General features: G+C 34.4%; 1 protein-coding gene across 15 annotated transcripts in view; it reads left to right on the forward strand.

Moving 5' to 3' along the window:
• G2E3 (G2/M-phase specific E3 ubiquitin protein ligase) overlaps positions 1-13,434 on the forward strand; it is a 76,895-nt gene that overhangs the window by 28,555 nt on the left and 34,906 nt on the right. For 10 of the 15 annotated variants that reach the window (XM_059878991.1, XM_059878987.1, XM_059878988.1 and 7 more), the window contains 5 exons: positions 215-255; positions 4,897-4,994; positions 7,892-7,993; positions 10,753-10,877; positions 11,800-11,965. In XM_059878991.1, coding sequence (XP_059734974.1) covers positions 219-255; positions 4,897-4,994; positions 7,892-7,993; positions 10,753-10,877; positions 11,800-11,965 — 528 coding nt within the window. In that variant the 5' untranslated portion in view covers positions 215-218. The remainder of the gene's footprint in view (positions 1-214; positions 256-4,896; positions 4,995-7,891; positions 7,994-10,752; positions 10,878-11,799; positions 11,966-13,434) is intronic. The other 5 variants (XM_059878997.1, XM_059878995.1, XM_059878996.1 and 2 more) reach the window with 2 other exon arrangements.

Consider the following 13,434-nt stretch of genomic DNA (forward strand, 5'->3'; position numbering starts at 1 on the left):
AACATTTCTTCCAATTTCTACACTGTCCCCAGAATTTACCACCTTTGTTGAAAATTACTGGTCTTAGATGTGGAAAGGTAAGGAAATAAAGTACTGGAGTAAGAAATGATCATGCAGCTTGTTCGTTATCATACACTGACTAAATCTAAATAAAATGGGTAATTTGAGAATTTTGAAATTAAGATGTCTGATTGTATATTCTTATTTTTTCTAGTAAAATGAATGAAAGTAAACCTGGAGGCTCACAGAATTCTAGTAAGTAATCATATTTAAAATATTTTCAAATTTAACTTAAAATATTACGATACATCATTCTTGCTTTTTTTTTAATTACAATTAATCTTTTAGACTGCTACTCAAACACTAGGAATGAATTTCCTGATCCATGCTTAGATCATGTTTCTATATACTGAAGTATAATGTTTTATGTATTAATTTCAACAAAAATCTGCTAGAAAAGGATAATTTGCCAAATTTTATTTGTATATTCTGTATTTATCAAATGTGGTTTGTATTTGAACAAAACAGTATTATTTCTTTAATAAATACGATTTTTTTTTTACCTTTTTGTGTGATTTTTCTTCTTACAAAAGATAAAATGCAAATGAGAACAGTTAATGTACAAAAGTTTAACATGAAAAGGAAAACTTGCCTGTTAGTGCTCACAACCATCTCCTCAAACAGATGTAGACTTTACTTTTAGTTGTTTTCTTCATTTATTAGTTATAAATAGTATGTATTGATTTGCTACTATGGAAGATGAAACTTTTAAATTGTTACTTTATACTCAGTTGCCACTACTTCACCTGATCTACCCTTTTTAAAATTTATTGTTTGATTGCCTCTAAAAGTATTACACTTAAAACTGAATCTTTACTCTCACTTATAGAGTATCTATTGGAGAAGGCAGTGGCACCCCACTCCAGTACTCTTGCCTGGAAAATCCCATGCATGGAGGAACCTGGAAGGCTAGAGTACATGGGGTCGCTGAGGGTCGGACACGATTGAGTGACTTCCCTTTCACTTTTCACTTTCATGCATTGGAGAAGGAAATGGCAACCCACTCCAGTGTTCTTGCCTGGAGAATCCCAGGGATGGGGGAGCCTGGTGGGCTGCTGTCTATGGGGTCACACAGAGTCGGGCACTACTGAAGTGACTTAGCAGCAGCAGCAGCATAGAGTATCTATTAACTGCCTATCATATTGGGTAAGGAAATTTATGCCCTTAAACCTCCCTCTACTTTGCTTTCCTACTTTTACCTATATACTTCTATCAGTTATGCTAATAGTTCTGAAACTTAGTAGTTCATGGGCTACCGTCTTATATTTGTCAAATGTAAATATCACCTGTTACTGTTATTTGGTTAGTATTTTTCTTAAGTTTGTCTCAGCTTTTTACTTGAATGAACGTGTTCATTTTATTACTGTAACATAACCACTATCGTTTGCTGAAGGGTTATGTGAAAGGTGTAGAATCGTTTGTAGAAGGTGGTATTAATAAATGTAATAAAGTTGGAACAATTTTACAGAATTTTAAATGTTAAAATTAATATGCAAAGTACAAATAAAATCAAAAGTAACCTACTTACAAAAATGCATGCCTGAAACCTGGTCTGTTCTGTGCCCAGGGCCTTGGTACCAGGCAAAGAGAGGAGGGAAACAGATGGAAAGCACAAGTCCATAGCATATAGCAGATGCAGCTCCATCAAGCTGTAGTGAGGGAGAGCAAATACAGGATGGATGTTTCACAATATTAAGTATTGGTTTCTTTCCAGTCCTGAAATCTATTTTGTGAGTAACCTGTTGACAGATACAGTACATTTTCAACATATAACATCCATTCTTGATTACATATTAAATAAGGTAAATAAGATTAGCTGCTGTAGTAGGTAAACCCTGAGGTTTTAATGGTTTAACATAATAAACATTTTATTACTTGGTCATGTTACACTCCAGTGTAGATTGGTTAGGGGAGATTGAAAGAGGCTTTATGTTCCATACATTTAGAGTTCATTTAGAGTTCACGTTCATTCCATCTTATATTGATTAACTGCCGTGAGATACTCAGTCTTTTCAACTAGTGATTTTTTTCCTTGTTTTGTTAGTATGGTATTAGAAATACGATGTACAAATAAATATCATAAGATAAAAAGGATTGGTAATTATATTAATAACATTCAGGTCTACCTTTGTGCATACCTTTTTAATTATGTTGCTATATATTATCTCATTTAATGCTCATTAAGTCATAGTCTGAGGTAAGTGCTATTGTTGTCCTTATTTTTATAAGACGAGGAACCAGAACCATAAAGTGTTTATGTGACCTGTTCAGGGTTACACAGCAAGAGTGTAGAACTAGGTCTTCACTCAGATCTCCCTGACTCCGCGATTTGCCTTTAAAGTTTTATTATTGTGATAAAGAACATAGAATTTATCATATTAACTATTTTGAAGGGTGGCACTTCATTCAGAGTTGTGTAGCTGTTAACACTGTCTAGTTCCAAAGCATTATCCCTCCAGAAAGAAACTATCCACTAGGTAGTTACTTCTCATTTCTTCTGTCCTCAGCTTGTGAAGACAACCAGCCTACTTTTTGTCTGTCTCTATGGATTTACCTGTTTTGGATAATGTAATCTATTATATAAATGGAATCATGTAATTTGTGACCTTTTGTGCTTGGATTCTTTGACTTACCATAGTGTTTCTATGGTAACACTCATAGAAAGACTCATCTGTTGTTGTAGCATATATCAGTATTTCATTCCTTTTTATAGCTGAAAGATACTCCGTTATATGGTCATTGTATATTTGGTTAACCCATTCATCATTCATCCATCTATTTGATGGATGAATGGAAATTTGATTTGTTTTCCCTTTTTGGCTACTGTGAACAGTGCTGCTATGAAGATTAATATACAAATATTTGTTTGAACATCTGTTTTTAATTCTTTGGTATTATATATAACCAGTAGTGAAATTGTTATATAGTAACTATGTTTAACTTTTTGAAGAACTGCTCACTATTTTCCAAAGTGATTGTACTATTATTACATTTCACCTAGCAGTATATGAGGGTTTTGATTTCACTATCTCCTTGACAGCATTTGTTATTTGAGATTTTTTGTTTTAGCCATATCTTCTTCGGAGAAATGTTTATTCAGATGCTTTGTCCCATTTTAAGATTGAGTTGTGTTTTTCTTGTTGGGTTGTAAAGCTTACGAACACTAGACTCTTAAAAGGTGTATGATTTCCAAATGTATTTAACCATTCTGTAGATTGACTTTTCCCTGTGTTGATAGTTGTCTTTGATGCACAGAAGTTTTAAATTTTGATGAAGTCCAGTTTATCTTTTTTTTTCTTTTATTGCTTTTGTTTTTGGTGTCATGTGGTATCTGAAAAACTATTGCCAAACCAAGGTTTTGAAGATTTTCCCCCCCTGTGTTTTCTTCTAAGTGGTTTATAGTTTTGGCTCTTACGTTTAAGTCTTTGATCTATTTTGAGTTAATTTTTGTATAGTTTATGGAGAAGGATTCAGTTTTACTATCTTGCATGTGACTTTCCAGTTGTCGCAGCCCCCTTTGTTAAAGAGACTGTTTTTCCCCATTGAATGATCTTGGAATCCTTGTTCAAAATTTAATTGACCATTGATACCTGAGTTTATTTCTGGACTCTTTTCCATTGATCTGTATGTCTGTCCTTATGTCAGTACCACACTCTTGATTTCTGTAGTTTCATTATAAGTTTTGAGTCTTCTCTTTTTCTCTGGCTAAAGGTTTGCCAGTTTTGTTGACCTTTTCAAAGAACCAGCTTTGTTTGCATTTATTCTCTCTATTCTGTATGTCATTTATTTCTGTTCTTATCTCTATTATTGCCTTTCTTATGCTAGTTTTGGGTTTAATATGTTCTTTTTCTAGTTCTTTATTGTTAAAATAAAGTTACTGATTGGGATCATTCCTTTTTCATATAGGCTTGCTCTATGGGTCTACAAGCCTAAAGATCAGCCAGAGGTGAAAGCTTAGAGTTCTTAGGGTCATTTCTGAGCGTGCATCCAGCCCTGGGCATGTGATGTCCTTCTAGATTCCCTCGTATATATGGGAGCTTTTCAGAGCCCTTATCTTCCCATGTATCTTCCTTTACCTAGTCTCTTCTTTCCTAGCCTTTTTGGTCTTTGCCTACTTGCCCTGTTATCCTTTGCTTCAAGCTGCTGCCTCTAGTATATTTGTCTTAAATGCTTTTGACAGTCACACTCCAGCCCTGAGAAAGTTCTTACACAGATGAAAGAAGGGCAGGCATCTGAGCCCATCCCCTGGGGAGCCACCATACATGTCAGAACACACACAATCACATTTCTCTAACAAGGTCCATATTCCCTCCTCTTAAGACAGTCCACACCGGGAGCATGGCCTAAGGAACAGTACACATTGATCCTGGGCTTAAGGCCATTGCCTGGTTGGAGAGTGAGGGATAGTAGGCAGGTAAGTTAAAATGCCACAGATCTGTCATCAAATTTTGGCAGCTTGTTTATTAAGCATTTTTCTCATTATTTCAAGTTTTTAAATCAGATTTCAGACTTTCTGAAAAGTTGATTCTGATGGGTTTGGCAGCATTATCATTGCTTTAGTGGAGAGATGAAGTTTTAGAGTTTACTAATTGGTTGTTTTCAATGAGTTGCCAATTTTGTTAAAGATTAATTTAAAAATGTAAAGTCACATTGTTTTAGCAGTAGGTATTGAAAGTCTTAGTTTACTGAAAACAATATAATGTAATTTGTTCTCAAAAAGAACTGAACACATCGTTGAGAGAAACACCAATTCCATAGGGTTTGTTTTTGTTTTTTTTTTTTTTTTTTTGGTTTTTGTTTAAATTTTTTTATATCTATTACTTTTTTCACTGTTAGCTTGTGTTTTCTGTCGAAAAAATGATGACTGTCCTATTAAATATGGAGAAAAGAAAACTAATGAGAAATGGAATCTCACTGTACATTACTATTGTTTGGTGAGTATAATTTTTAATTAAATCCTAAAAATTTGGTATTCTTCTAAAGAAGAGAATTTGATCCTGATGGCTGGTTTCTGAGAAATGGATAAGTCATTTAACTTTCCTGGATCTCTTTTGCTATGTAAAAATAAGATTTTTCATTTATCATATTCTAAGATTCTGAAATGACTTGATACATAGTAATACTTGTCATCATTACCTACTTATTTTTGTCTAACCCTTTGGGGCCTCAGTGGAAAAATAAAATGGTTAGGTCTGTAAGGGAGTTGTTCATTTTGCAACTTTGTTGTTTACATGGCTGCTAGTGATAATTATCAGAAAGGACCTGTTTGAAGGCTCAGGAAGTAAAATAAAAGTATTTTATTTCACGGAGAACCTGAAAAGAGAAATTTTGACTGCAGGTAATAAATATTTGTGGAAAAGGAAATAGGTTAATTTATGGATCACTCAGTTGCAAGAAAAAATGATGATATATTGAGAATTGTCTCTCATTTTTCCCCCATTCCCTCTACCAACTTCTCATCTCATTGAATCTGCTTTAAGATACTAGTGGTACCGTCACTGCCTTAGCATGATGCCAAGGTTACATGAGTATATACAGTATTCCTTGGCACTTGCAATAGATATATATTGCTGCTTCACTGATTGTCCAGCTTATAAGTGAAATTTAGCAGCTTATAAGTGAATCAATTTTATATACACACACACACACACACACACACACACACACACACACACACACACATCCACTCTTTTTTAGATTCTTTTCCCATATAGGGTACAGAGTATTGAGTAGAGTTCCCTGTGCTATACGGTAGGTTCTTATTAGTTATCTATTTTTAATATAATAGTGTGTATATGTCAATCCCAGTCTCCCAGTTTATCCTTCTCCCCACTCCCTGACTGTTCCCCTTTGGTACCCATAAGTTTGTTTTCTACATCTGTGACTCTGTTTCTGTTCTTAAGTGGTTTATGGGGCACAGAAATGTGGTATTGGCTGAGATGGGTGGTTCTGGCTTAGGGCCTCTTCTACATGAGGCTACAGTTGACATGTCAGCATGGTTTGGTCATCTGAAAGCTTGACAGGCTGGAGTATCCACCTCCAGTGGCTCACTTATGTGGCTTTTGGCCTCAGTTCTCTTGCCTCTTGGCAGGAGGCCTCAGTTCCTTACTTCCTGGGCACCTCTGTAGGGCTGCCCACAGCATGACATCAGGCTTCTCCCAGAGCAAGTAATAAAAGAAAGGGATAGATATACACCAAGATGGAACTATATGACCTAGTTTTTATAATCATATACCACTATTACTTTTCCTTTATTCTGTTAGAGGTGAGTCATGATTCTAGCTCACACTTAAGGAGAAGGAAATTAGTTCCCACCACTTTTAAGGGAGGAGTATCAACAAATTTAGGGGCGTATTTTTATTCTTACAACAGCATCCATGTTAAAACTTAGATGCTTCCTTGAGTAATACTTTAACATAAATTCTTGGTGTTTCTCTAAGGTTTGTAAACTGATCTAGGAACCTAATTACTTTGTACCAAGACTTAGGGGAACATGAAGTTGATATTCCAGATTATTTGTCTTAGAGTCATATAGGGCTTAGAGTCTTACAGGGCTTCCCAAGTGGCTCAGTGGTAAAGAATCTGCCTGCCAATGCAGGAGATGTCGATTCAGTTCTTGGGTCAGGAAGATCCCCTGGAGAAGGAAATGGCAACCCACTCCAGTACTCTTGCTTGGGAAATCCCATGGACAAAGGAGCCTGGTAGGTTACAGTCCGTGGGGTCACAAAAGAGTCAGACAGGACTTAGTGAATAAACAACAACAACACTACCGACAACACAAAGTCTTAAAGTTTGTATCACAAAAGAAAACCTTTTTATATTTCTAAACAGTTCATTTTACTTTTTATGTAATATAATTAGAAGAGACCTATTTTATTATTAGTCAGTGTGTTGGTTTTTTTTTTTCCCCCCTGTAATTTTTAAGTAATCTATGGCCCTTTTGGGATTTTTTAAGATACACTGATTAAAATCTCTAATCACAAGTCTGAAGTATTACTGAGTTATTTAATATATTTAACTTGGTCATATCAAAATTTCCCTTATGTTCTTCCTTATTTTATTAATGAGTGTAGTAATCCCAAAACACGTTGACCCTAGTTCAACACTTACAGGACTGGTGTTTCATTGTGAACGGGAAGGTATAGTAATATTATAAATGATAATGGAATATTAGAGCTGAGACTTGGAAACAACCTAGTCTGTTGTTTTTATTTTTGTGTTTAATATTAGAAACACTGAATTACTTGCTTAGGGCTCCAGAAAGTTGGGCTCAGATCCTGGTTTGCAAGCCAGTACTTATTCACAGCCTCATGCTTTTTCTTGATTCATGTTCCCTTAATATATTTAAACTGAGGTTAAAACCTATTTTAAAAAATTTATTTTCATTAACTATAATTCAATAGATTATCTATAATTACGTCTTTTATGATTCAGAATCCAGCTAGACTTATAGTTAACCTGAAATATCACTGATAATTATCTCCATAGTATTTATTACTATTACATATACATCTTTCAGTATATGCCGCTTTTTCCCGCCTAAAACTTGATCGTAAGTGTTTATTGTTTGTCTTCCTTCCCTTTCCCTGTTATTTTCTATGATACTTTTTAGAAACCAGTTTGGTTATATAACATGTTAATATATAGTGTCTTTGAAATCAAACAATATGAGTAGCCTCTTACTTTGACTATGAAAAATAACTATTATAGGTAAGAGATACTTGAAATTAGAGTGTTTTATATCCATTTTTATTGGAATATTATAGATATATATTTTTTATTCCAAACAAGTTTCTTAGAGTTTATTTTCTAATTGAGAATATATTCATAGTTGATGTCAAGTGGAATTTGGCAGAGGGGTAAAGAAGAAGAAGGAGTTTATGGTTTTCTAATAGAAGATATCAGGAAAGAAGTGACTAGGGCTTCTAAACTGGTAAGTAAATTACTTTACTCATTGCACCATAAATATTGTCAGTATTAAGGAAGTCTTTTGCATCACATTCTGTACTAGAAATTGATAAGACATTGATTTTATGTTATTTTTGTCACAGTAAATTTTAGAACATTTTGTATTTTTTCAAATGAAAGAGCTAAACCAACCTTGGATAACATGTGTGGCAATACTGATTTCACTGCTTGTCTTCCAACCTACCCATCGTTTCATCCACTCTTACCATCAGAATTATGATCCTACTTCCACTGAATTGTTCTTCATATCTTCTATCCTGAGGCAATCCAGTTATTTACTTTTCATTCTTATGCCTCAGTTGCTGGGTTGGAGAGATAGCTTGAGATGGAAACTACACAGCTCTACAGACCAATCATTTATGGTCTCCTTCTGTCTTGTGGCTCTTCTGTGACACAGTTTGCTTATGTTCAGTGCCTTCGCCTGCTCTCCGAGATAAGTATTCTGAACTTTAACTCCTTATTCATTCAGTTACAATTTGTGAATCTTCTCTGTGATGGCTGTTACTACATGAGGGAATGGACTGTAGGTCTCCATGTGTTCTGAGTAGAAACCATGAGAGTTACAGAACGAGAAGATTGGAAGTACAGGGGCTTCTGTTCAGAGAATGGGGCACTGGAATTAACGACTTCCATGGTGGAGCAGTTTTGGCTGATGAGAGGACTCTTCATTACACTGAAGTGGAGATGAAGTGCATTGACACATTTTAATTGAGGAAGTAAAAACAAAAAGATTGTCCTATCAGTGCAGAAGTCATTTAGAATGATAACAGGAATTAAAATACAGAGGAGGGTGCCAAAGTCTGGAGGAAGTTAGGTAGGTGACATTAGGTTCTAGGACCAGATCTTTTTAAGTCTGAAGGTAGAGTAGTGGCCTACAGTCTGCAGCACAGAACTTAAAACAATGTTCTGTTTGTCCTTCTCCCTACCTCTATCTATATTTATGTCCATTCCTTGTCAAGTCTGGAAATGGAGGAGGATGAAAAAATAAGCAGCTTCATACAAGAAGTTCTATAAGGGAAGCATTCAGAGAATTTTATTTTGGTTGAGACAAAGATATGAAAGTGGTTATTTTTAAGGATATTCAAGATTCAGGGGTGTGTGTGTTAGTTGCTCAGACATGTCCAACTCTTTGCGATCCCATGGACTGTAGCCCACCAGGCTCCTCTGTCCATGGAATTCACCAGGCAAGAATACTGGAGTGGGTTGCCATTTCCTTCTCCAGGATCTTCCTGACCCAGGGATCGAACCCAGGTCTCCTGTATTGCAGGCAGATGCTTTACCATCTGACCTACTATGGAAGCCCAAGATACAGAGGAGGTAATGATAAACTAGAGGTTCTAAGGCACAAGGGGAAACCTTGGAGAAAAGGTTAAAGTGACATTTACCTATGGGCCTTGTGGGAGTATTAGTACCAAAATTTTTCAATCTTCTGGTGATAGTGAACTTGTCATGAAAGATGGCCTCTGCAGGTACTGTTTGGAAATCCTTTCTTAAGACATCATATCCTCTCTGAGTATATTGTGAACCTGTGAGAATTTCTTGATCCTGAAGAGGTGTCTCGATTTACGACCTTAAAATAGAATTCCATATGTCAGTTTACAGGGAGAGACTTAGGTTAGCAAGGTATCATTCTACAACCTGGCAGTGCTTGACAGGTGGACAGTATAATCCCTTCATCAGTGGCCAATATGATGCTCATCTCAAAGGTTCCAAGATATATGAAGTACTCTTCTGTATTTTAGTAATGATTGATTCATCTAATTATTTTTCTGTTTATATACTGTAGTGATATTTAAGTTAGAGGCAGTGGTATTTGTTTCCTAGGGCTACTATAATAGATTACCCCAAACTGGGTCGCTTAAAACAGAAATGTATTCTCTCAGAATTCTGGAGACCGGAAGTTCCAAATCAAGCTGTCAGAGGGATTGACTTCTGGAAGCTCTGAGGGAGAATTTTCTCATGCTTCTCTTCTGATGGCTGCTTCTCTTCTGATGGCCTTTGGCATTCCTTGCTTTGTGGCAGCATACCTCAATCTCTGCCTCCATCTTTATGTGGCCTTCCCCTGTGTGTCTTAAATCTCTCTCTCTTTTTACTTATAAGGACTTATAGGGACCACCTTAAATCCAGGATGAACTCATCTTGAGATCTTTAACATATCTACAAAGACCATGTTTCCAAGTAAGGTCACATTCAAAGGTACCAGGAATTAGGCCTTGAATATAACTTTTGGGGAATCACTACTTAACCTACTTACTATAGGTATCTTAACACTATTTCATTTGCTTAAGATAGAGTGATCCTTGCCAGTTTTTTACAAATTGTTTTTTAGAATTGTTTTGCTGTTGTCCTATATATAATATTTCCTAACTGTGTTTTCTGTTGCAATTTGAATGAGACTTTCATGTATAATCTTTATGTATACAAACCCTTCAGTTTAAAATATTTTAGCAGGTAGGAAGGAAAAGAAGCTTCGCTGTCTCACCCACATTAGATTAAAGATGTTTGCTTTATCAGAAATTGTTATTTGAGTGACTCTTTAGATTGGGTTGTTTCTGAGTAAAACAATTTTTTTCAGGAAATGTCTTTAATATACTATAATCACAGCTATTGTATGGGGAAAGTAATTGTCAGACTCTCCACAAAGAATATTCATTTATACCTTGGTCTTACCTATAGTACTCAAATTTTCTACATTATAATCCCTATTTTTATATTTTCTTCTAGAAATGCTCTGTTTGCAAGAAAACGGGTGCTTCAATTGGGTGTGTCGCACCCCGATGTAAACGAAGTTATCATTTCCCATGTGGACTTCAGAGAGAATGTATTTTCCAGTTCACTGGCAATTTTGCGTGAGTTAATTAACTGTCAAATATGAAAGAAGATGTAAAGGAAAAGTGGAAAATGGATATGGATCTCCCTAATTATATAATTCCTTTGTAAAATTTCTTTTCAAAGTTACACTGGGGTTATATGGGTACTTTAGAGAATTATAATATCTGTAATGGCCTTAATGATTAATATTCACCTCTAGCTTTCAGCCCTAGAATATAATATGGAAGTGTTAATTTATTCACATTCAATAGAAATTTCCATCTTATATAATTCTAGATTTTATGTTACTTTTTAGAGTTAATACTTTTCTTTCACAGGGTTATCTGTGTTCTTATTGAGTAAATTGAAGACATGTAAATTTAATGCAGTCAGAAAAATAACTACCCTGGCATGACCCTAAAAATGTTTGTTTCTTGAGTTCAGCTCTAAACATCAAGATTTTATGAATTTTGGTGTTTGTTATCATGAGTGATTTATTTCTTTTAGTCTTTGTGCCCTTGACCTATTTAATGAATTGTTCTGTATGAAAACTGCAGTGTAGAAAATGCAAATGGAAATAAATTTAGTGGGTTAAGAATAATTATTGTTTGTACTTTAGTTATTAAAATAATATTTTTAAGTATGAGTTCCTTCCTTTGATTGTGTGCAGGTTTGAGTACAAATGTTGTGTATACTAACAGTATTTCATAATTCTCAATATAGTATTAGTTATTGAAATTCTTTGAGGTGAATCTCACCACCAAAAGGTTCACATTTGAAAAATCTAGCTCTCCTTGGTTATAGATGATGAGACTGATTACAGTGGCATTTCCCCAGCCTGTTGTAAGTTAATTGTGAGAGAGACAAATGAATTTTCTCTAACAGATATGAATTGTAATGCTAGCTTAGTTGTGCTTTATAATTTATTAGATGATGTTTTTAATTAATTTACATTTTTAGGTCATTTTGTTGGAAACATCGACCTGTTCAAATAATTACATCTAATAATTGTAGAGACTCCTTACTGTGCACCATTTGCTTGGAATTTATAGAGCCTATTCCAACTTACAGCGTGTTACGAAGTCCTTGTTGTAAGAATGCTTGGTTTCATAGAGACTGTTTGCAGGTAAGATAGTTTGTAAACATTTTCTGATATAAAGTCTGTTGCTTGCTGATTTGAATTAGAATAGACATGTGTTTTAGCTCGTACTAGTAACTTTTTAAAATGGCTTTATTGAATAAAATTTTACATGTAAAATTACTCTGTTGAAGTGTACAATTAATGTTTTGGTTAAATACTTTAGATACTACCTTTTAATGTATGTTTAAACTTAAAAAATTTTGTTTTTACCCAAGGATTTTGCTTGTATATCACAAATAATAATACAGTCTTTAATTCCCAAGTTTGTTTATATGCTTAAAGTTAGAAAAACCAAGATATGTGAAATAATAAATTGTAAGCTAGGATAATTTAATGTTAAGAGGTCTATTTTTTTTAGTTTAGTAAACATTTTGTCATGCACTTCTGAGGTGGCACAGTGGTAAAGAATCTGCCTGCCAGTGCAGGAGACACAAGAGAGGCAAGTTTGATCCCTGGGTTGGGAAGATTCCCTGTAGAAAGAAATGGCAATCTGCTCCAGTATTCTTGCCTGGAAAATTCCGTGTAGAGAGGTATCTGGCATGCTGCAGTACATGGTGTTGCAGAGTCAGATACGACTGAGCCTGTGCACAAGCGCGCGCGCACACACACACACACAGAGAAACACATTATCATAACATTTGAAATTAAACTGATTACTGTCTAATGAATTGAAAATACATTATAGTTCTTTGAGAGCCACCTTGTATGTCAAACCTGATGACAAATTTTCAGGTAAATTGAATATCATAAAACTATTAAATAATCTACAGTTTCTTCAATTCAGAAGGTAGTTTAATAATCTGCAGTTTCTTCAATTCAGAAGGTAGTTTAAAATTTTAAAAAGATCCCAATTATTAATAACATCAAATATATGTAATATACATGTGTAAAGGTGTCAACTGATAGGCAATTATTGTTGATAATGCCAATGATCAAAGGATTCACTTTAATTTATACTGTTTTTAAAGTTTGGCTTTTATTATTATTTAGTAAAATGAACTGTTAAATTGATTACAAATTATCCACAGAAGTTTTTTTTTTTTTTAAGTTAGAAGATGTTGTAAATCCTCTTATATTTCAACAAAATCTTAATAGTACTAACAGTAGTCCAAGTAGTAAAGCTTTTGATTATTTTCTGTTTTTTTTTTTTTTTTTGTATGAGCCTTCAACTCTTCTTTTTAGTATTATTCAGTTAAAAGTGGCAGGATGCAGCCTGTTTTGTTGGGTAAATAGTAGAGATTCTATTAATTCTCATGAAATAGTGTTTGTAAAAGGATCCAGAGAGTGCAATTCTAAACATCATGAAGTACTATCTTTATCTATTGAAGAAGAAGTTCACATTATGTGAGAATCTCTAAAAAGTTATTATCTTAATTAAGGGGTTATATTTGAATGACTTGAAAGTAATTGCTGTCAAATGTATCATCTTGTTAACTTTGTATAGTAGTGTGTTA

The sequence above is a fragment of the Bos taurus genome, chromosome 21 (assembly GCF_002263795.3).
Source record: "Bos taurus isolate L1 Dominette 01449 registration number 42190680 breed Hereford chromosome 21, ARS-UCD2.0, whole genome shotgun sequence".
Lineage (NCBI taxonomy): Eukaryota > Metazoa > Chordata > Mammalia > Artiodactyla > Bovidae > Bos > Bos taurus.